Here is a 20,841-nt window from a genome sequence, read left to right as displayed (position 1 = left end):
AAGCCAAAGAAGTTCTTCACCTAGACTGCAACTGCCTCATGGAGCTGCAAGTGAGGGGAAATCATGGATACCAGAAATTAACTAAAGGAAATAAAGCTGTGGAGGGCTGTTAAATAAATGCAGAGGCCACTTCTAGCTCAGGATGGGCTTAAGCTACAGATCTTCAGATGCTGGGACAGTATTTAGGAGAAGCATTACAAGCTTCTTGACCTGGTTGTGGTCTCATGCACATCTGCCCTTGGTCACTGCTGGATCAATCTAGACAGATTCCTGGCCTGAGCCAACATAGCTGTTTTTCTGTTCTCAAGGACTCACCGTTTTTCCTGAATGAGAATCAAGAAACACAAGAACAAAGCAATCTGTGAACTTCTGGTTGAGCACAACCTGTCAGGAGAGTCACAGAGCACATTAGAAAGGAGCCAGTACAGAACCCAGGACAGGGACACAGGGACAGAGGCTGCAGGTGGGCAATGGGCTGTGTCTTACCAGATACTGGGTGCCAGTTTCAGCATTGTGGAAGTGCCGACAGCTCTGGGGAAAGCGGCTCAACAGCACCTTGATGAGGCTCTGGTACCAGGAGACTGTCATGGTGAGGAAGCATTCCTGAAGGCACAGAAAACGCCTGATCTTCAGCCTCCCTCTAGCCATAGCACCAGCAGACATAATGCTACAGCAGCTTTCAGACCCCAAATCAGATGCAACCCTCACAGCCCACTGAGAAATGCTGTCTGAGGGCTGTTCACTCTCTATAGACAGGTCCATGCAGTCTCCCCCTTCCCCTGCCAGCCAGAAGCTGTGTTCCTGCCTCAACCTTCCCACCAAGCATTGCAGGCCCCTGATGGTGCAGACCTGGCACCCCACTCCATCCCCAGTGCAGAACAGCAGCTGCTGTGCACTGTGGCCCCATCCCTGCTGCTCACCAACTGGGGGTCGACATCTGCAATGGATTTTCCATGCACGGCATCGAGCAGCTCCTCCAGCTCCACCAGCGAGAGCTTGCCCAGCTTCAGCTTGTCAGAAGCCAGAGGCTCCAGAAGGAAGAGGCGCTTCCAGAGGTTGTCCCTGCGGCAGTGGCACTTGGCCAGCTGCACCATGCTGCTGAGCTGCTTCTGGGCTGAAGCCACCTCGGAGGCCAGCAAGGGGAAGAGCGGAGAGGTGTAGAAGAGCCCTGGCCCCAGTTTGACCTGCGTGCCCCCCGCGTAGAACTCGCCGCTGTCCTCCACGTCCTGCCACAGCTCCCGCTCTGCTGATGGCTGCCGGGCCAGGCTCGGCTCCGGCTCCGCTGCCTCCCAGGCCGCCCGGCCTACCACCGGCTCCAGCACCTCCCGCTGCAAGCGCGGCAGCTTCTTGAAGCGTCGCATGTCTGCCGTGAGCCGCGGAAAGAGCTCCCGCTGGCTCGTCATGATGACGTAGAAACGCAACCTGGGCGCAAGGAGACACTTGTGACCTGGGGAAGGGCTGCTCCCCTCTCAGCTGCACAGCCAATGAACCACAGGCCCCTCTGTCCCTGCCAGAAAGGGTGCTTCTCTGCCCAGGTTCTCACACTGATCCTCCCCAGACACCAACAACTCTGCATGTGCTATTCCAGAGGGAACCAGTCCCTCTCAGAGCCCTCCTCCCCAGCCAGGAAGCTTTGCTGTCACTGGCCCCCAGTGCTCACCGGAGCATGCGTCTCTCTGCCTCACTCTGCTCCTCAAATGGTGCTGCACTGTGGCAAACCAGGAGGGACACATCGAAGTCATCATGATGACGCAGACCTTCAGAGTCCTTGTAGGAGCCCGAGCTGGGATGAAACAAGCACATCAGTATGAAGAAAGCCTCACTTTGCTCTCCTAGGGTTCCTCATCACAGCAGAACTGTTGGACATGGGGAATTCCACACAGCAGGACTCCTCAGAAGTGCCACAGGAAATGTTAAATGCACCTGCACACATATACACCACCTCTCTTGGCCATCTCAGAAGGACTGGCCAGAACTGCTGTCTGGCACTGTATAGAACAGTCAGCTTTGCTGGCACCTTGGGGCAGTGTCCCCAGGACTAGCAGGTTGCCAGCAATCTCCAGCAGCTCCAGGAACTTGTAGCAGATGCACTCACCTGTTCCAAATAGAGACCAGTGCATATTCGTTCTGCTCTGTGCCTGGTGTTCCCTTCTTGCTGTCACTGCCCGTGGCCGGTCGGGCCATGCGCAGGGGTTTCATGTGATAGGTGTTGGCATGGTCAGCGATGTAGTTGTACAGCTGGTGTGCAGTGATCATGTTGGTGGGCAGGGCCAGTGTGCCTAATGGAAAAATACATTGCTATCACAGGAGACACTCTGTGCATCTTACCTGGGCAGAGCAGTGCTCTCCTATCTACTCCAGGAGACAGAGCAACCAACCTGCCCCTTTTACAACAGGGCAACAAGGACTTCCCCTGGAGCTCAGCCCCTCCCATCACCCTCACCCTGTCATCTCCCTGAATACTCCAAAGGTCAGGTTTATTTGTAAAGGACTTTTGCCCAGTTATGTGCTGGTGATCAACCCCAGACTGATCATATATTGACCTACATACCTTGGAAAACATGATTACGGCCAAATTTGGGGATGTCAGGGTGATGGGCAATGAAATCCTCCAGGAAGCTGGTGAGATGGTAGCCTTGGCGGAGAGTCATGTGGGAGCCCAGCAGATACTGGTGGACTATGCGCAAGTGGAAGTCGTAGCTGAACGAATGCACGTGCATGAGGTCCCGCACCTTGTCACACTCCTCCGTGAAGAGCATAGACAGCTGTGGAGGGACAGGGAGTCAAGGCAGGAGTCTTACCAGGCACCTCACACCCTCCTGGAAAGCCCTGCTAACAAGGCATGGCACAGCCAGTGCAGCTGCCCCAGCATCAGTGCAGGATGCAGCTTCATAATACTGCCCTGTGTATGTGCAAGCTTTCCAGAAAAGGCTCAGCAAATCTGCAGACAAGGTCCTGGAAGTCTCTAAGCTTAGGAGAGACACTCCTGGCATATCTGAGATGCAGCCTTGCTACAGAGTTCTCTTGGAAAGGACAGAATGGTCATGCATGCCTCCTGTCTCAAACAGCCTGGGGCTGGCCAGCCTCTACACAGACACCCAGTGCCCTTGAGAACAGGCAGGAGACACCCTGACCCTACAAAGGAGAAGGGAGCAGGCAGCCCCAGAGTGTTGTAGAACAAGGCACAGAGGTATGAAGAATATTTCTGGTGCAGAAAGCAATCTCCTTTAGCAAAGGGCAGGAATCATGTTCACAGATCCCTGTTCCCATTCCACTTCCTTCTTGTTCCAAGGGAAGCAGAGAGCCATGCATTGACTTTCCTTGGAGCAGGCATCTTTGCCAGAATTGTTCCTATTCTTCCCAGTCTGCTCTGTCGTGCTCCCCAAGTTACGACAAGAGTCATCCTCTTGCCAAACCTCCCACCCCCTTTTACTGCAATCCAGCTCTGCTCAAGCAGCGCCATGGAGGGCATATGGCTGCAGAAGGCTCTGTGAGGCTCTGCTTTTCTATGAGGAGAGACCAGAGCTCTCCAGAACTTGCTATACCTGAAATGCCCACTATGTTCCAGAGATCACTCCTCCCCACAAAGCATCCCCTGACCCTGAGGAGCACCAGCTGTGCCTGCAAAGCCATTACCTGAGAGTTCACGGACTGGCCCATGGGGATGCGCGAGCACTCCAGCGCGTATTGCTTCACACAGAAATAACAGCCCTGGAGAAGAGAGCACGTGAGCAGAGCACAGCCCAGCCTTGGGCCTCTCCAGGGAAGGAGCACAGCCCCCACGTTTCATGCTCTCACCCCATGTTTTGTCTCACCTCTTGTCTGAACCAAGCCAGCCCAGCCAACATGTGGCTGAGCAGAGAGCACCCTAACTGCTACTGAGCTCTTCATTATCCTTCCCCAGGCAACTCTTAGAGCTCTGAGCCCTGCAGAATCATCTCCAGCTGATCCCAGTCTTGCAGGGCCATGGAAGAAGCAGGACAGGACAAATGAAGAATCACATGTCCCTGCTGCACTCCACATCACTCTCTTTGTCACCTCTGAAAACTGTGCCTGAAGATCCCCCAGAGATCATACTTTGTTTCTTGTTCTTTCTTACCTGGAAGGCCAACTCCATGAGCACGATCCCACCTGGAAGAGCTCTTTGTAGATGATAGGTGGCAACAGCAGGGCTTGTGCTCTGGGAAGAGAAGGACAAAGCTAAAGAGGCTCTCTGGAACACAAGGGTGTGAAGCTGCCACAAAGCTCTGTGGCAGAGGTGGAAATAGAGGGGCCTCATTAACTGAGCAATCTCACTGGAAAGAAGAGAGGAGACATGGCAGAGGTGACAGTGAAAAGAATCCTAACAAACCTAATAAACAGCCTTTGAGAGAACACACCAGGCACAATGATGTTTTCACCTCTTGTTTTTTCAGGACAGGGTGTCTCTAGAAGTGTGGAACACTGTGAGCCAAGGAACGACAATGTCCATGGATCCTTACTCCCTGCTGTGGTGTCCTCAGACCATTGTGCCTGCCTGATACAGCAGCTATCAGACATCCTGTCTCAATTCAGAGTTTAGCTACCAGCAAATTCATTTGCTCCCTCTTAACTTGCTCAGCAGATTGCTCTCTTTTCATTTTATCTGCAAGGTGTTGTTTTACCCACAGTCCTCCACCATCATCAGCCAAAGGCAGGTGCCAATAAAGTGCTGGAAAAGGGTGGGTAAATGCTATTGTGCTCCCATCATCCCTGGATGATTTCACAAGCCATGGGTAGTTTCTGCTTAGCTAGATACTCCAATGGATTCCTCTTCCAGGTACTTACTTATTCTGTCTTGTAAGCTCATGCGCAAAAAACTCATGTCCAAAAAGACCTGCTGCTCAAAGAAATGCTCTCCTTAGTTTCAAAATTGGCTCCAAATACTTTCATTTGATGGTCTCTGGATGTTGTATTGAATAAGACAGGAAAGGGTCAATCCCTTTCCAGGTTAGCTGCAATATTGTAGAGCTCTGACTTGTTCCTCCCTAGCTGCTACTTCTTTATCCATTAAGAACCTCAGCCTGCTCTCACAGTAGAGCCATTCCAGGCTTATCTTCTCTAACCTCTTTAACTTCTGCATTCATCTCACTCTGACTAAAGATCCTTCTGCTCCAGAGTTGCCCTTAAGCATAGATGCTGAAGATTCTCTGGCAGGTAATCCTTCAGACTCTCACCCAAAAGCAGCTATCCTTGCCCTAGGTCACCCTGTTCCTCTTCTGAACCCCTCCAAGTTGTTGCCCTGGTTCCACCCAACGCCAGGAAAGGGCTCTGAGGCCTGTAAGAGGACATGTAGGAGGGCAAAGAGATCTCATCACATCCAAACTCTCAAAGATGGTGCTGGTCTTCACAGGCTGGCTTTGATGCTTTCTCTGCCCTCCCACATCCTTTCTGCCTCAAACAGTTTCAAAAGCCAACCAGAACTGGCCCACTCCACAGCCTGACTTCCATCCCAATTCCACTCTGGTAACAGAAATGCACTCACCTTCGGACTTCCCTCTGGCTTTGGCTTTGTGTAGGAAAAGGACCCTCTACCCTCCACTCCCATTGCTGCCAGAGCTCGGGTCCGGCTTGTGCTACTGGAAATGAGAGCAGAGACAGCCTTGAGCAGGGAGCCAAGACCTATTGTGTCAAACCAGGGCCCAGCTCAGCGTGTTGGCTCTTCTCCAACACCAGGGTTCCCAGCACATCACTGACCTGCGAGTGGTAGGTGAGGGTGGTCGCACCTGGACCAGAATGAAGCCCATGCTCTGCAGGTACTGGATGTACTGCTGCAGGAAGGCATTGCACATCTCCTGCAGCCACGGCTCCTCCTTCACCTTGCAAGGCAGTGCTTCTGCCGAGTCACAGCTGTGGCTGCGGTCCCTCCCCGAAGCTGTAGAGTCATTGGAGCGGTGCCGCTTCTGCAAGAGAAAGTGACTTCCTAAGGAGAACTGCTGTGACTGGCGCCAGCAGAGGACACCAGGTGCCCTGGTTGAGCAAAAGGTAGGTCTCTTTCTGCCAGAGAGCACTAACATCTAGTTGTCCAAGCACTGTCCTAGTGCCAAAATGCAAGATCCAAGATCTACCCACCATGCACTAACAGCACTGTCATAACCTGCAGGAACCTACCGCCTGTGGCAGTATTCACATCTGCCTGCCCCAGAACTTCCACAAAGCGTTAGTGGCTCATAACTGGTTCATGCAAAGCTCAGAGCTTCAGCTCCTATGGCCATGGTAAGAGTTCAATCCCCTTATGAATCCTGCTGACTTCTCAGGATTTCCTAGCAGTTCAGTAGAACTGAAAAGGAACAGTGTTTCATACTAAACACTTTCAGCTCTCCTTTTGATGTCTTGAATACTCCTTTTTTTTTGTGCTGAGAGAGACTAAGGTTTCTTTTTTTGATCTCTCTGCTTTAAGCCTGTGGCTCTCTTACATGTTTCTATCTGGCTTTCTGCCTATCTGCTCCACCAAGCCCAAGAGATGTCTCTTTACCTGGCATCTCTCCAGCTACTCTCTGACCTTCTCGAGGTCTCTCCAGTTCAGTGTCTTTGCCACAAGATGTTTGGTCTCACGCTTACTGGCCAGATGAAGACATTAATACACTAGTATTTTAGAAATTTATCAGAATATTACCCATTATACTAACACCCCTTTCTGATGTACTCTAACCAGTGTCTGCAGTACCCAACTATTCACAAATTGAAAAAATCACTGAGATGTGTGCTCTGTACAGGCTCTGCAGTGAGTGTACAATACAAGAGGGTTCAAATTTCTCTCCACATTGTGCTGTTTTACTGGGAACCAGGTCCCAACTCCCACAAAAGCTCTCATTTCACAGGCTACTCAGGTGCCTCTTGAGTTCCTTGCATTCTTTTTCTGTTCTGACCAATCTGAAAAGCCCTCCAGCACTGCAAATCCTGGCGCTCATATGTCCCAATATGGAGTTACAGAACCAATACACCACCTTGAAACCCCTGCTGTGAGGCTCTTCAAATCCAATAACCAATTGGATTTCCATTTTGCTCTGTTCCAAAAACAAAGTGAAGTTTTCATTCTGTGATGATACTTTCACTTGTGAGTGTTCAATTTCTGTTGCAATCTCTGCTTAAAGACTCTGTCAAAATCCTTTTGACATTCTGATAAATTACAACAGCCTGTTCTTCCCTTCTGACACACATACAGACTGTGTGAACAGCCGGTATGGGATCTGCACTAGTTAATCTGTCAGGTTGCAACCTGCTCAGGATTCAGCTGGTTTGCTTTCAATCGTTTCAGCTATTTGTTGGGTCCAGGAAAAGTTTACCAGGTCTGGCTGCTGAATGCATAAGGGAAGTTTTGCTTCCTTAATCGATCAGTACCAGACAGTGCCCTTGATGACTTCTCCAGACTCAGCCCAGATTTCTCTGGGTAGAAAAGGAAATCAGTCTTCTCCAGGGATAGTGTGCCTGCAGGAGAAAAACTTTGAGGACCCAAGGATTTTCTCAGTCTCCAGTGTTTTCTCATCTTCCAGTGTTCAAGTTCATCCTGTATTTTAGGAATGAGACCAGAGGAGCCCTGTCTTGGGAAAAAACTGCTCCTTTGTCCCTGTGCACAAAGCCCGACCCCACTGGTGCTGGCTGACACTCACCTTCCCCTCCACCTTGCCCAGCTGGTCAGTCTGGATTTGCTGCCGGAAGGCGGGGTCAAAGAGCAAGGGGGTGGCACAGTAGTGAACCAGGCGGGAGGACTGCTTCAGAGTCTCCAGGTCTGCCAGCTGCATGACAAGGAGGAGCATGGTTACAGCACACACCCCCCCCCCCCGAGCCTGGGAACAAGTTGTCCATGACACTCCAATGCTGCTCAAATGGAGATAACTGGTGGAATCTCCTGCTTTACAGCCTTTCCAGTGCTGGGCAGTGAGGCCCCATGCCCAAGTGTGGTCAGAGCCCTGCACCCCAGAAGTTCAAGCAGAGACCACTGTTCCACTGCCTAGCACCAACCCCCCTATACAGCCTGCTCAGAGCTGCAGTGCTCCCCTTTGCTGGTGCCCCCAGCGTGCTCTCAGAAGGCCCAACCCAACACCTGCCCAGGCTGCACTCACACTGATAGGCATGTTGGACTGAGCTGATCTCTGCTGCCAGGTGACAAAGAGGTTTTCAATCTTCATCTGTTTCTCCAGTTCTGAAGGGAAGAGAGCAGTCACAAGAGCATCAAGCCACAGCCCCAAGTATTGCTACTCTCCTTCACTCCCACCCTGAGCAGGCCATCACCCATTCCCAAAGAGAGCTGTCCCCTGACAAAACTCTTGTTCTGCTCTGATCTCCTTTTCCAGAAGAGAGATTATTAGGCAGACTCCCATGATATCTGCCCTCCTGCTTTACCTTTCCTCTCCATGCTCTTGATTTCCAGGAACTGGGCCCCATGCCGAGCCACAGGGTCGAAAGGTCCCAGGTCGGGCCCGTGGGGTATGCGCCTGATGGTGGTAACGTCCCGCAGAGCTTCGTCAAAGGGCACCACGTCGGGGTGGAAGTGCAGGGACGGGAGGCTGCGGGCAGAGCTGCTCAGCCGCCCTTGCTCCTTGCTGGGTGGGGGACACGGGCTCCGGATCAGTGCATCCACCTCCAAAGTGGAGTTCAGGAAAGGATTTGGCTCCTAAGCAAACAGACACAGCCATGAAAGCCTCCTTACTGCCAGCCCTGGAGCAAGAACCCACACAGTAAATCCAGTTCTGGCCATCTGCTGAGATCTGTGTTAGCTTTTTCCACTACTAGTTCCAAGAAGAGCGTGCCTGGGCCCACCACGGCTCTACTATGGAATGGGAAGCCCATTGCTCAACCTCCACCCTAAGTAATTCAGTCACCAGTAAGTGCTGCCAGCAGAAGGACCTGGCTTCTCTTTCCACCTGTCTCCAACAGCAGGGCAACAGTCTGGCTGGAAATGGTCAAGTTGGACATGTGAATGTCTGGGGATGCCCTGCCAATCAGCACACAAAAGGTGCTTGCAAGCTTCCTCAGACTCCCAAGGCCCTTCCTGAAGAAGAAAGGACTGCCATGCCTGGTGTGGTGCCATACCTGCTTGCTCTCCTCATGCCATGGTGTGTCCATGAAGCAGTGGTGGTGGAAGAGTCCCAGCTTTTGGCTGATCAGGCAGTGCACAATGTGTGACCGGGCATTCTGCCACTGCAGCAGGCGTGTCAAGGAGCAGTTCAAGTTGGCCCCCAGGTCTGGGGACCAGTTGTAAGTGTAGAGTGTCAGCTGGAGAGAGAGGAAGGGGAGGAAGACTTAAGGGCATGGTGGCACGGGCTGCCCCAGGTGTGCTGGTGGTACTTGCTGCAGCTGCAGCCAGTTTCAGACCACAAGGCTGGAACAGGGAGAATAGCAACAGCTCAGTTACAGTCCCCTGTTAACAGCAACAGCCATTACTACCTTTTTGTCAATGATCTCCATGAAGAGGAACCTTTGCCGGGGCACCAGGTCTCGACCAACAAGGCTAGGATCAGAGCCTCTCTCTGCTGAGCTGAATTCCATGGCCTCAAAGCGCTGGAGCCCTTTGTGAGCTGGAAGAAGCCACAGTTCTGACCCTCAGTACCAGTTCATCCCACTTTAATGTCCCACCTTGCCATTAAGGTGGCTTGACAGGATGTTTTGCCACAGTACTGCGCAGTTTGTCTTGAAATAAGCTGGTACAAACACATTTGAGAGTAAGGTCTCAGAAGGCAAAACCAGACAACCTGCTGCCCATCTCTGGGCACAAACAGTCTGTCCCAGTAAGGAGGGGAACCCTGTTCATTGATGTCCCCTACCCCAAAAGACCCCAGCACAGCCCCAGGGACCATGGCCAGGCACTCACCCTGTTCTGTGCTGCAACGCCACTGCTGGAAGTTGCGTCCCAGCAGGATGAAGTGTCTGATGACTCCAGGACAAGGGCTGGCACTCTGACCAGACTTATAGGGCAGGAAGGCAGTGCCCCGATGGTAGCTGCAAAGAAAAGCCCCAGAGGTGGCTGCCAAGTAGAGCTGTGGCAGAAGAAGTACAGCTGATCAACACCTGCTGGTGCCAAACAGCCACCTGTGAATCCCATAACTCACCAGATCTTCTCAAACACTTTGACAGTGGTGTCACTGGCCAGGGCAGTGACCAGGTTCACCACTTCCACCAGGATGGAGGACAGGAGGAAACGAGAAACCATCTCCAAGGAGCACTGCTGCACCGACGGGCACCCTGCATGGAAGATGTACTGTAGGTCAAGGTGCCAAGCTGCCCCAGAGCCACATCCTGCCCACATGAGCAGTGGAGAGGGCTAAGGGCCTGAGGCAGGCAGTGCTGGAGAACAAGAATCTTACACGGATGAGAAGATGGAGCCTGAAATAACCCCTGGTTTCAGGTTCTGGCCCAAAGTGGGAACTGGACCAAACACACTGTATGCTCTGAGCACAGCACTTCATTCCCCCATTTATTCCTTGTTCCCTGGCTTACTCGTCATCAGAGGAAGAGAAGAGCTCTACTTTGCCAGCAGGAGTGTGAAAGGATGTACAAATACCAAAGTGAAAGTAGCAACATGGCAGCCATACAACCCCAAACCCTGCACATGAAGGGTGCTCCTCCTTTCCCTCCCTTCCTGCAAGAGGGTCTCTCTCATGCAACTTCACAGTCCCAGAGCATGTTGCAGAGGCTCAGATCCTCCATCCCTGCTGCATCTGGGAGCTAAAGCACTACCACAGCTGGTTGTTGGAAACCAGATCTCTTCAAAGCAGTTGCAGGCAAGTTCAGCAAGCTCTGGACTCGGAGCATGGCAGACATAACCACAGGCCTTAGAAGGTTTGTTCGGATGCACAGGCACGTGCCAGGTCTCCTGCCACAGCTTTGTAATACTGATGCTGGCCCTGAGACCAGTGTGACTCCAGAGAGGTTTGGGGAGAGACAGGGTGTGTACTTAGGACCAGCAGACAGATGGTGCCATAAGAGGGCTTGTCCTGAGAGCTCTGGGTAGAAAGGCCCACCCCCAGCCCATCTGGAGGAGCTGGGACCTGAAACACATACCCAAGTGGTTCATGAATGCCATCCACTGCTGGCAGGTTTGATTGAAGAGTGGGTGCATGGTACCTACATCTCCTTCTTCCAACTGGCAGGCTCGGCGCCTGAGGAAAGGGAAGGACAGTTACACTAGATCAGTTATCTGTAGTGAAGGTAGAAAAGTGCAACAGTCCCTTCACAGCTCCAGAGCAGAACCCTGGGACCCTCCTTTTTGGGTTGATACAATCCTTGAGCTGGGTCACTCTTGGTCAGTAGCCATGAGTGTCAGGTGTTGTGCAGGGCCCCACAGCGCAGAGAAGGGATCTCTGGCGGGGAGAACCAGCTGTGCTCCCAGCAACACTCCAGCAATAAGGGCTAAGGCTTTGTGTGTGGTAGGCAGCTTTCCTAAACCGCCTGTGTAAGGGAGAAACTACAAGGAAAAAGAATGTGGCCTGAGGCCATCAGGATGCAGAGCAATGTACAGCAGATTAAGGGAACAACATCCTGGCTGTCCAGCCTGCAGGCTGTGCTTGCCTCTGTGCCTGTTCCAGTTCAGCTGTGGCTGTGGCCCGATCCTGGCTCAGGTGCTGCTTGACGTTCTCTGTCTTGTGCCGCCGTCTCGTGCGAGCCTCTTCTGGCCTCTCCAGCACAATGTCATCAGTAGTCTTGGGGCTGCCTAGCTCCGAGGACTCTGCCTTGCTCTAGGGGAGAAAGGGGTAAGTTAATGCTGTGCACATACACAGCCCAGTCAGTTCTCTGACCTCAAAGTCCCTGCTGCAAGCCTGGCTTCCCACCCCCAGCCAAATCCCTACTGTCCATTCCTTGTGGCCTGACACACCGTGAGGACCTTACAGGCCCTGTTCCTGCAGCAACATTACCAGCATGTCCCAGAAGCTGCGGCGTCCCAGCTTGTTTGTGGGTGTCACTGGCTCTCCAGAGCTTGGTGAAGGTGCAGAGGTGAAGTGCAGGGGTGGAGGACAGCTCCTACCAGGCCCCGCACTGGCCAGGGCCAGGCCCTTGGTCTCTGACATGGTCCTCCTTAGGCCTCCTGGGGAGACAAAGCAAATCAGACTCTGCAGAGCCTCCCCCTGCAGAGCTGCTGGGTACTCCATCGTGTCTGGTCAGAGCCTGACTGGACAGAAGGGAAAGAGCCATCAGTAACATCCAGCAAAGCGGATTCAGTCTCGGGGAACAGACAGACCCTTAAATATCTCTTCCAACACCAATGTCTATGATGCTTCCTCCCCAGGACACCAGACCACACATATTGCAGAGGTGAGAGCAGCTCCTTGCCCACCTCCCTCCCTCCTTGCCCACCCAACCAGATTCCCCCCCGCACAGCCAAGCTCCTGCAGGCCAGGCAGGAGGAGCAAGGCTGGGTGGAGGCCCAAGGTGGCCATCCTGACCAGGCTCTTACCTGCAGAGCTCAGGTCCTCCAGATCTGCAGCACTCAGGGGGCAGGTGGCCTCCACGCACAGTGGGGCAGGCAGCACAAGGAACTCCATGACGGCATCGCAGAGCGCGTGACGCAGGGCCCCGCGCAGCTTCTCTGACAGCTGCAGCAGGCTGATGTTGCCCTTCTCCCAGATATCCAGGCGCACCAGCACGCAAGGCTCTGTGGGGAAAGGGTAGTTCTGCATGGCTCTTCAAGCCTGCCTTCACCAGCCCTCGGAGGTATCCCAGGGGAAGTGGAGGCTGCAGGCAACTGGCAGCTGCTGGCCAACTCCCCACCTGAAGGCAGGGGGTCAGCCCCTGGCTGGTGCCTGCTGACGGCTGTGAGGCTTTCAAAGTCGCTGTCCTGCAGCAGGCCCACGATGGGTGAGGGGGAAGACAGCTTCAGAGGGTCAGGCCTCTCCCCATGGGGCAGCAAGGTGGGGCTGCCGTGCTCATCCACGAATGTCAGTGCAATGCACGCGATTCCTGCGGGGCAGAATCCGAGATAGCCTCTATCAACACAGCACCAAGGACTCCCCCACAGTGCCTGCCTACACCTTGCCACCCAGCAGCTGGGACCATCATGTCACCACTTGAGTTGCACAGTGTCACGTGGCAGGCAGGGCCCACAGGAGGGAAGGCAGCCAGGGAAGCAGAGGCTAGCTGTGCCTGTGGGGAGCCAGGGTAAGAAGCATGGGGTCTTGCACAGGGTGTCCGCATCATTCCAAGAATCTCTCTTCTGTAGAGTCACAGCAGATTTCACCTTGCCCTGCAGGAGCTTCCTGGGCTGTCCAGCACCACATGCAAAAGGAAAGTATCTCCATTTGAACCAGGAGAGCCTTTATGCAGATTGATCCAGGATGGGGCTCACCATTCCTGTCCTCTTAACAGACAGAGTACAGGGCCCAGACACTCTTCAGCAGCCCCCTCCAGGCTGCAAAGGATGCAGAGTCCCTGCAGATATGACACCTTGTTGCAGATTACACTCACAGCCCCCTCCTCACTGTACACCTGAACAAGATTTGGCACCTTTCCCGTGCACTCCAACCAGGCAGGACTGGGGACAAGGCAGGCTCACACTTAGGACTAGCCTGGAGTCACTGCAGAGAAGAATTCAGACCCTGTCTGTTGGCTCTCTATACTGAGCCCTACACATGCACAACAGGACACTTCTGAGCTGCAGAGCAGCTGTGTGTTTCCTGCCTCACAGCCCACGTGCTGTGAGCCCTGGGTAAGTTGCCACACTCAGCCCCTTCAGCCTCTGGCACACTTCCCTATCACATCCATTCCTGTACCTCTGCTCTGCTTCAGTCTGTCTGAGCTGAGGACATGAGAGCAACAGCAATTCAAGCAGGCCAGGTCAGCAGCCTGCCCCTGCCCAATGAGCAGAAAGGCTCTACCCCACATTGCAGGGAACAAGGCTTCCAGGAGCATGGAGGAGCTGAAATCAAACCACTAAATCACGGATTTAAAAAACAGCTAAGAAACTCAAAATCTGAGTTCGGGAGCTATAGAATGAGGACATCAGCAAGAGCTGCCAAGGGTCTTACTGCCTGATGCACTGGAGGTGGGGTGCTAGAGAACTGTTATCTCCCATGTGTGGGGGACTCTGAGCCCCCTCTGATGCAGGCTCACTGAAATACGAAGCACCCATCTAATGGTGCCTGGCCACTCCAGCTAAGCAAAGGAACACCCCACACCAGGGCATAGCCACTGGGAGAGTGATGATGCTACACCCTGGAGCATCAATGACATTTGAAACATCAGGACTCCTGTCTTCCCCAGGACCTGTGGGAAGAAAGATGTAGGATTTTGGAGTTCACTACTTGCAAGCTAACAGGGACCCTTGGCAGCTGGGAATCGCTGAGCTGCCACCTCAGGGCAACAGGTTCTCTTTGCTCATTTATCCAGCTGGCAAGAAATAGGGCTCAGCTAAATGGATACACACACATACAAACACACACAGGAGTCAGAGCTGAAGCCACAACACAGGGAAAACAAGAACAGCTGGGACCACAGAGCTGCACAGGAAAAGGAGATGGAATAATACTTGGAGCCATGGGTGCTACCTTGGAAGTGTGAGAGTGGAAAGAGGTGCTGCACAAGGTCCGACATGGTACCTACATAACAGAAGAACATTCAAACAGGCACGAGGGGCACAAGACACACAATGGCCAGGTGACAGACCACACGGCCTGGACAAAATGTGACATGACAACTGCTGCAGGGTGGGCCCTATCCAATCACTTCTCCAGCAGTCAAAGAGAAAAAAGCAAGGACATTGCCCACACAGCCCACACTCAGTTCCACGCAGCCAGATTTCTCTCTGCAGCAAGGCTTCTGCCACAACTGCTCCCACCTCCAGCCCCATGGAGCCTCTCTGTCCCACACTGAGGTCTCGTTGTGTCTAGAGCTGCTTCCTGCAGCAATAGGTCAAGCTTAGATAGTTGCTTTGTTGGGGGCCTCAGTTTGCTCTGCCACACATGCAGAGGTGTGCAGTCCCTCAGGCACACACATTACCCACCTTCCAGCCACAGAGGAACACGCTCCCTCAGCACTGGCCCTCCTCAGTCACTCACAGCTCTCCAGCATGGGCAACACCTCCCCAAAACACAGTCCCATACTCTGTTTCAGAAGAATTGAGCATAATACCTTTTCCACCAGTGCCTTGGCCACCCGGCTTGTTGTACAAATAGAGATCCTGGTCAGGGATGCTCCCGTTGTGGTTGAAGTAGTGCTAAGGAGAACAAGGAAGAATACTGACACAGATTAGAGAATTTGCCTTAACCTGAAAGAGGCAGTTGTGTATATGCAGAGCTCATCCCCAGACCTGTAGAATCAAATCCAGACCTACTCAAAACACTTGCCAACACAGCCTTCACCACTGCTAGGGTGAAGGAACCCCTTACAGCATATACAGAGTTATGTGCCACTACATATCTGGCCTCACCCTCTGTCTTTACTATGGCCATGCTAAGGGGTGGGTAGCTGCTCCCAAGTTTTTATTAATCCTGATATTTCAGTCCTTAGATCTGAGGGAGCCATTCAAGAAGCCAAGTTCAGCTTTGAAAGGGGGTCTTCTCCCATGCTCCTGAGAGATGACTATGGGCATGAGATTTGTGGTTGCTGCTATTTGCACAGTGACTGCCTGTCATGAAAGCATGGCCTGTCCGGGCTAATCAGGATGTGCTCAGTCCTGTAAAACTCCCCCAGGCCTCAGGACTTAGTGTCAGTTTCTCCCTAACCCTCCATGGCAGAGCTGGCAACATGGTGTCTGAGCTGCCCCAACAAATGCCCCAGCAGCAGGTAGAAGCTGGGCAGCCTGCTGTCCCAACCCCAGCCCTCCTCACCTTGAAGTGGTGCTCCACGTTGCTGTCGGTGTACTTGGGGGTGTGCAGGAAGATGAGCAGGTTCTGGCGCAGGTAATAGGCCACGGCGTGCAGCCAGGGCAGGGCAGAGGGCGGCAGGGAGAACTGCAGGACCTCTGTGGGCGGCGTCCCGGGGGGCTGGATAAACTGCACACAGGAGGCTTTAAAACCCAGCTGGGACTAGCAGGCTGCCCTGGGGCTCTAATACTGATAAAAATGAGGCCAGTTGGCTCTGCAAGGGGGGAAGGGTGGTGGGCAGAACCCTAGACAGTGCCCTGAGACAGATCATAGAATATCCTGAATTAGATGGGACCCACAAGGATCATCAAAGTCCAACTCCTGGCCCTGCCCAGGACAGCGCCAAGATGTGGGGAGACATTCATTCCAAGGTGTAGGAAGGAGGGCACAGGGAAGTCCTGCTGTGCTGCAAACCCAGCAGAGGGAATCTCCCAGTTACCCTGACACCCACACAGTATACACCTCGGTGAATGCTAGCCTGACCAAGCACTAGAGCAGGGAACAGGATGTAGCAAACTGTTCCTGTTGGGGCAGGAGTGGCTGAGACAGGCCAAAATGTAGGAAAGTGCTCTGGGATGAAGAGAGCAGATTAGCCAGTGAGGTACCTCCACATCTGCTGGGGTCAGCTTGCAGTTCCGCACCAGCATGACAGTGATGATATCCAGGGTGGCCTCATCCAGGCGTCTGCGCAGCACTTTCACCAGCTCATCTGTGATCTCAGGCCCTGACAAGTGAGCAGAGGTACAAGTAGCTTTTTCACCCCATCCGGTAAGAATGACTACAGGCACCCCTCCCTCCCTCCCTGTTCAGGAGGTACCATCCTCACACTCACTTCCCACAGGGGACATGACTTTCCCCACGATCAGTCTCTTCAGACATATTTTTCTATGGGTTTATGATCATAAAAGACTGCTGGTGCAGTAGGCAAAGGCAGATGCACTCCTGCACCAGGTCTGCAGGAGGTTTCATTGTGGGCTATGGATCCTTTCCTTATATTTTCACCCACACAGAGCAGAGAGCAGCTCTGGGCTAAGGAAGAGCTGTTTGCTTAGGAGGGAGATTCCTCTCTGTTCAAGCAAAGAGGGCAGGGAGCAGAGCTTAGTTCCTGTGCTTTATCAGCACAGTTCTGCTGCCAGGTGCTATAACACATACCTGCTGGGGCGACACCATGGACCATCAGCTGGATGTGTCTGTCTATCTGTCCCACAGGGCGGGCAGAGTCCACACTACGGCATGAGGCAGTATCCAGAGAGGAACGAGAACCCTGCAGAAACAGAAAGAGCCATGTGGAAATAGTTTCATATGAATTCTAGATCCATCATTGTCCCAGGCTGTCAGCAGGGTCAGGCAGACGCCACCCACTGCTGCCCCACTCCACACATCTACAGTAAGTTTTACCCCACATAAAATCCCGGTTGCTGGAACTACTGAGTTCCCTCCACTCCTGTGACCATGAGCACCCATGTCCACTCGCAGAGAGCAGGAGACTCACCATTAGATCCTCAGTGTAAATGGGCTCCTGGCTGCGAGTCAGTGCCAGCGAGCGAGATGATGCACTAAGGCTGCTCTCTGCTTCCCACACCTTCCCACTGTGGGTGGTTTCAGTCAGCCTGAATACAAGAGAAAGGCATGTCAGCCTCCATTCCCAAGGATGACAGCATCATACATCCACAGAAGATCCAAATCTTCCTGACTCCCCTGTGCACTTGGTGGGGATTAGTCCTTAGAATATGGAGTTTGTGGGAAAAATTGCTCTCTGGCTCCCTCAAAAAAGCCATTATTTTTCCTCCCATGTAAAGGCTTAGCACAGGGAGAGCAGGACGACCCTGGCTTGATGTGACTGACTCATCAGAAATCACATATTTGCTGCTTGGGTCACAACACTGTCCCTGAGGCTGGGCAGACACTTTCTGTCCCAAGGAGCTCTCAGTGTGGTGTAACACATGTAGCAAGGCCAATAGGCCAACAAGTCACACTGGCTTCTTACCGGAGGTAGAAAACAGATTTAGTGGCACGTTCCTGGTAGACAAACATATTCTTCCTGTTCACCACAGAGAAGGCGTTGAGCACCGAGCGAAGTGCCTGGATAGCTGTGGGCAATGTGGGGTATTAGCTATCCCACAAACCCTTCTCTGGAGTGCCAATCCAGCCAGCAGCTGGACTCCTGACACGCCAAACAGGAGGGAACCTGGGCTATACCTACCTCGTGAGACCCCCATGTTGGGGCCCATCTTGAGGCGTGAATGCACGTGGATGAGTGTGCTCCACACCACCTCACAAGCAAAGTGCCCTGGCATGAACTGCATGGTGGCAGCCAGGTAGTCCCGGGGCTGGTAGCTCTCCTCTACAGAGTAATCTGTAAAGAACACAGGACATAGCTGGGGCCCCAGCATGGAAGTTAACATCTTCTTAGGCATCTGTGTAGCACTGCAGCTGAGGCATGGCCAAAGGAATATCCATACCATCCGTGGGCATCACACGCTGCCTGTATGAAGTATAGGGTGTTTCACTCTTCCAGATGTCCTCCTCACTTTCTGCCACCAGTAATGAGTTGCATATGTGGCTGTCATGCAGGTCCTGGAGCAGTAAGCGCTGCAAAGGATGAGGAAAGATTGGCTCTGTTGCTTGCACAGCCACGGAAGACAGCAAGAAGTGTTTAGGGCCAGACTGAGTCCCTTTTCCTATGACCCCTCCAAGCTGAGACTCTACCAGCTGAACTGACTCCTCAGGCCCTCCTCTGAGCTGAGTTCAGACTAGATAACCTCCAGAAGTCCCTTCACATCTAAGCCATGTATTCACTGGCAGCTCTGTTTGTGCCCTCTTATTACCTGATTGACAACCCTGCAGATTTCACTGATCTTCTTCACCACCACTTGATTGAGACTCTGGCACTCCCCCGGCTGCTCTTCTTCTGTCTCTGTTGATGCTGCCTTCTCCACACTCAGGCTGCTTTATAAAGAAAGGGAGGATGGGGTCAGCAGGGCACCTGGACAATGCCCATCACTGGGTGCTGGGAGCAGGAACACAGTGGGAAAGGATGGCAGTTTTCCCCTTAGAGAGCACCAATCTAGTCCTGCAACTTCCCACCCACACTGGGCAGGGAAAAGATCCTGTGCAGAGATGAGTGAGTGGCAACAAGGTCACAGTGCAGCGAGGCAGTGGTCAGACAGGGGACCCTCCTTACCGTGTGTGGTAATAAACCTCCACTCGGTCCTGATGGATTTTTATGATGAGCCAGAAATCCGGCATAAGGGGACACCTGGGCTCCTGGTCACTCATTAATGCCTCCTCATACTCCGAGTCACTGCTTCCCCCATCATAACCTGCAATGCATCCTCACTTCAGGCCTAGGCCTGCCAGAACCTCCTCCCTGGGCAGGGCAGCCACTCACAAACCCTGCCCAGGCACACAGACCCTGCAGTGTGTCACTATCAGTGCCACCACACATTGTCATCCCCCCTGCCCTGGCAGACTCACCCAGATGGTCAGAGTCCATGCTGCCCTGGCTTGACACAAGGCTCTGCACGCGGCTGGGACGCTGCCTGCTGGAGCCTACAGAGAGAAGGGGGGTTTGACCATGGAAGTACTTGCTAAGCCCCATCACATGCCCCATCCGCTGGAGAAACAACATGCCACAGGACAATCAGGCTGCGCCGGCCATGGGGAGGCAGTGCTGGGGAATGGGGCTCTCACAGCCATTACTGAAGTCACCAGGAACTGCATTCTCATTAGGGATATCAGTGCAGCAGCACAGTATCTTGGGTACTGTTAAGCACTGAATTGCCAGCACCCTGGCAAGGAAGAGACCAAAGTCCTGGGTACCAATGTGGGTATTTAGGGACAAGAACAGGAGGAGCAGTTATAATACATATGTCACAGCCAGAACTGGCTCTTCCCTTAGAAGTTTCTGATGTTGAGGTACATCCTGACCACACTGCAGCTCCTACCTTCCCTGCCCTGTGTTACAGACTCAGACAGGCTTGCTGCAGATGGTGTCACCAATGGTGACTTCTCACTGTTCCCCTTTTCAGAGGATGATGATGGCAATGACTGTATGGTTGTCTCTGGAACTGCCTCTTCCATGGAGTCCTGGCCTGGTGTTCTGCTTTGATCAAGTCTCAGCATATCTCCTGGAGCCTGCATAAAGCAAAGGTCACAAAAATGACCAGAAAAACAGGCACTGAAAAAAAACTGCATCATCCTTCTGGTAACATTCTGTTACCAGTGTCCCACACCTTCTCACCAACAGATTGCTCAGTGCTTCTCACCTCATTCTGTGTGTGGCTGCCTCCACCTGCAGGGTTCCCTGTGTCTGGCACAATTCGTGTCTCACTCTCTGGCCACTCCCAGAGACCCCGGCCTTCTTCTGGGAGGACACAGCTTGTGCGGTGTAACAGCTCGGAGCCTTCTGCCTCTGTTTCACTGCTCCCCTCCTGGCCTGCCTGGCCCAGGCCTGTCCTGGTGCCCCCTCCAGCTGGCTGCTGCAAGCAGGGTGTCCTTGAAGGGTCTGGAGCAGCCCTCCTGGAGTGCAGGCGGCTGATGGAGATGTAGTGGTAGTCATTGCCTTCTGCATTCAGCATATAGCCTGGCAGAGCCATTCTTCTGAACTCCTGCAACACAGAGAAGAATAAGCATCCTGCTATCAAAGCATCATGCTATCTTCAGGACTTTCTCTTTACCTCCTTGAACTTCTCCAGAGAGTGCTCAGGCCCAAAGACAAACTGGAGTAGCACCACCTCGCTGTGGCAGCTGGGCCGGCCCTTGGAGTTATAGATGTGGGTGGCCACCCTGTGCAGGATGGAGGTGCTGATGACCTGCGAGTGACGCAGTGCTGACACAATCTCATCGTCCAGGAGCCAGCGAATCTGAGCAGAGCAAGGACACAGAGCAACATCCAGGTGAGCTGTGTTGGCAAGCCTGCCCCAATTCTCACCCAAGCCCCAACAGGATGAAGGCAGCCTGTCTCATCAGCCACATCCCCCTCTTCTGAAGGTACCTAAGGAAAGGCCTTTTAGAAGACAGCTCTGCC

General features: G+C 53.1%; 1 protein-coding gene across 1 annotated transcript in view; it reads right to left on the bottom strand.

Moving 5' to 3' along the window:
• SZT2 (SZT2 subunit of KICSTOR complex) overlaps positions 1–20,841 on the bottom strand; it is a 53,624-nt gene that overhangs the window by 3,083 nt on the left and 29,700 nt on the right. The window contains exons 36-71 of the mRNA XM_066192648.1: positions 20,492–20,677; positions 20,081–20,422; positions 19,760–19,949; positions 19,290–19,364; positions 18,997–19,135; positions 18,641–18,761; positions 18,275–18,404; positions 18,016–18,168; positions 17,800–17,902; positions 17,305–17,422; positions 16,965–17,076; positions 16,418–16,536; positions 15,777–15,941; positions 15,079–15,163; positions 12,724–12,912; positions 12,410–12,607; positions 11,871–12,040; positions 11,527–11,693; positions 11,020–11,117; positions 10,068–10,200; positions 9,830–9,957; positions 9,406–9,536; positions 9,052–9,234; positions 8,362–8,632; positions 8,082–8,161; positions 7,629–7,754; positions 5,716–5,921; positions 5,504–5,597; positions 4,100–4,180; positions 3,637–3,711; positions 2,552–2,765; positions 2,096–2,279; positions 1,661–1,783; positions 921–1,422; positions 487–603; positions 316–384 (exon numbers count right to left, since the gene is read on the bottom strand). Coding sequence (XP_066048745.1) covers positions 316–384; positions 487–603; positions 921–1,422; positions 1,661–1,783; positions 2,096–2,279; positions 2,552–2,765; positions 3,637–3,711; positions 4,100–4,180; positions 5,504–5,597; positions 5,716–5,921; positions 7,629–7,754; positions 8,082–8,161; positions 8,362–8,632; positions 9,052–9,234; positions 9,406–9,536; positions 9,830–9,957; positions 10,068–10,200; positions 11,020–11,117; positions 11,527–11,693; positions 11,871–12,040; positions 12,410–12,607; positions 12,724–12,912; positions 15,079–15,163; positions 15,777–15,941; positions 16,418–16,536; positions 16,965–17,076; positions 17,305–17,422; positions 17,800–17,902; positions 18,016–18,168; positions 18,275–18,404; positions 18,641–18,761; positions 18,997–19,135; positions 19,290–19,364; positions 19,760–19,949; positions 20,081–20,422; positions 20,492–20,677 — 5,577 coding nt within the window. The remainder of the gene's footprint in view (positions 1–315; positions 385–486; positions 604–920; positions 1,423–1,660; positions 1,784–2,095; positions 2,280–2,551; positions 2,766–3,636; positions 3,712–4,099; positions 4,181–5,503; positions 5,598–5,715; positions 5,922–7,628; positions 7,755–8,081; positions 8,162–8,361; positions 8,633–9,051; positions 9,235–9,405; positions 9,537–9,829; positions 9,958–10,067; positions 10,201–11,019; positions 11,118–11,526; positions 11,694–11,870; positions 12,041–12,409; positions 12,608–12,723; positions 12,913–15,078; positions 15,164–15,776; positions 15,942–16,417; positions 16,537–16,964; positions 17,077–17,304; positions 17,423–17,799; positions 17,903–18,015; positions 18,169–18,274; positions 18,405–18,640; positions 18,762–18,996; positions 19,136–19,289; positions 19,365–19,759; positions 19,950–20,080; positions 20,423–20,491; positions 20,678–20,841) is intronic.

The sequence above is a fragment of the Chamaea fasciata genome, unplaced genomic scaffold (assembly GCF_029207755.1).
Source record: "Chamaea fasciata isolate MVZ Bird 193981 ecotype frontalis unplaced genomic scaffold, bChaFas1.0.hap1 SCAF_10, whole genome shotgun sequence".
NCBI lineage: Eukaryota > Metazoa > Chordata > Aves > Passeriformes > Sylviidae > Chamaea > Chamaea fasciata.
This window is presented reverse-complemented; position numbering and strand designations above follow the sequence as displayed.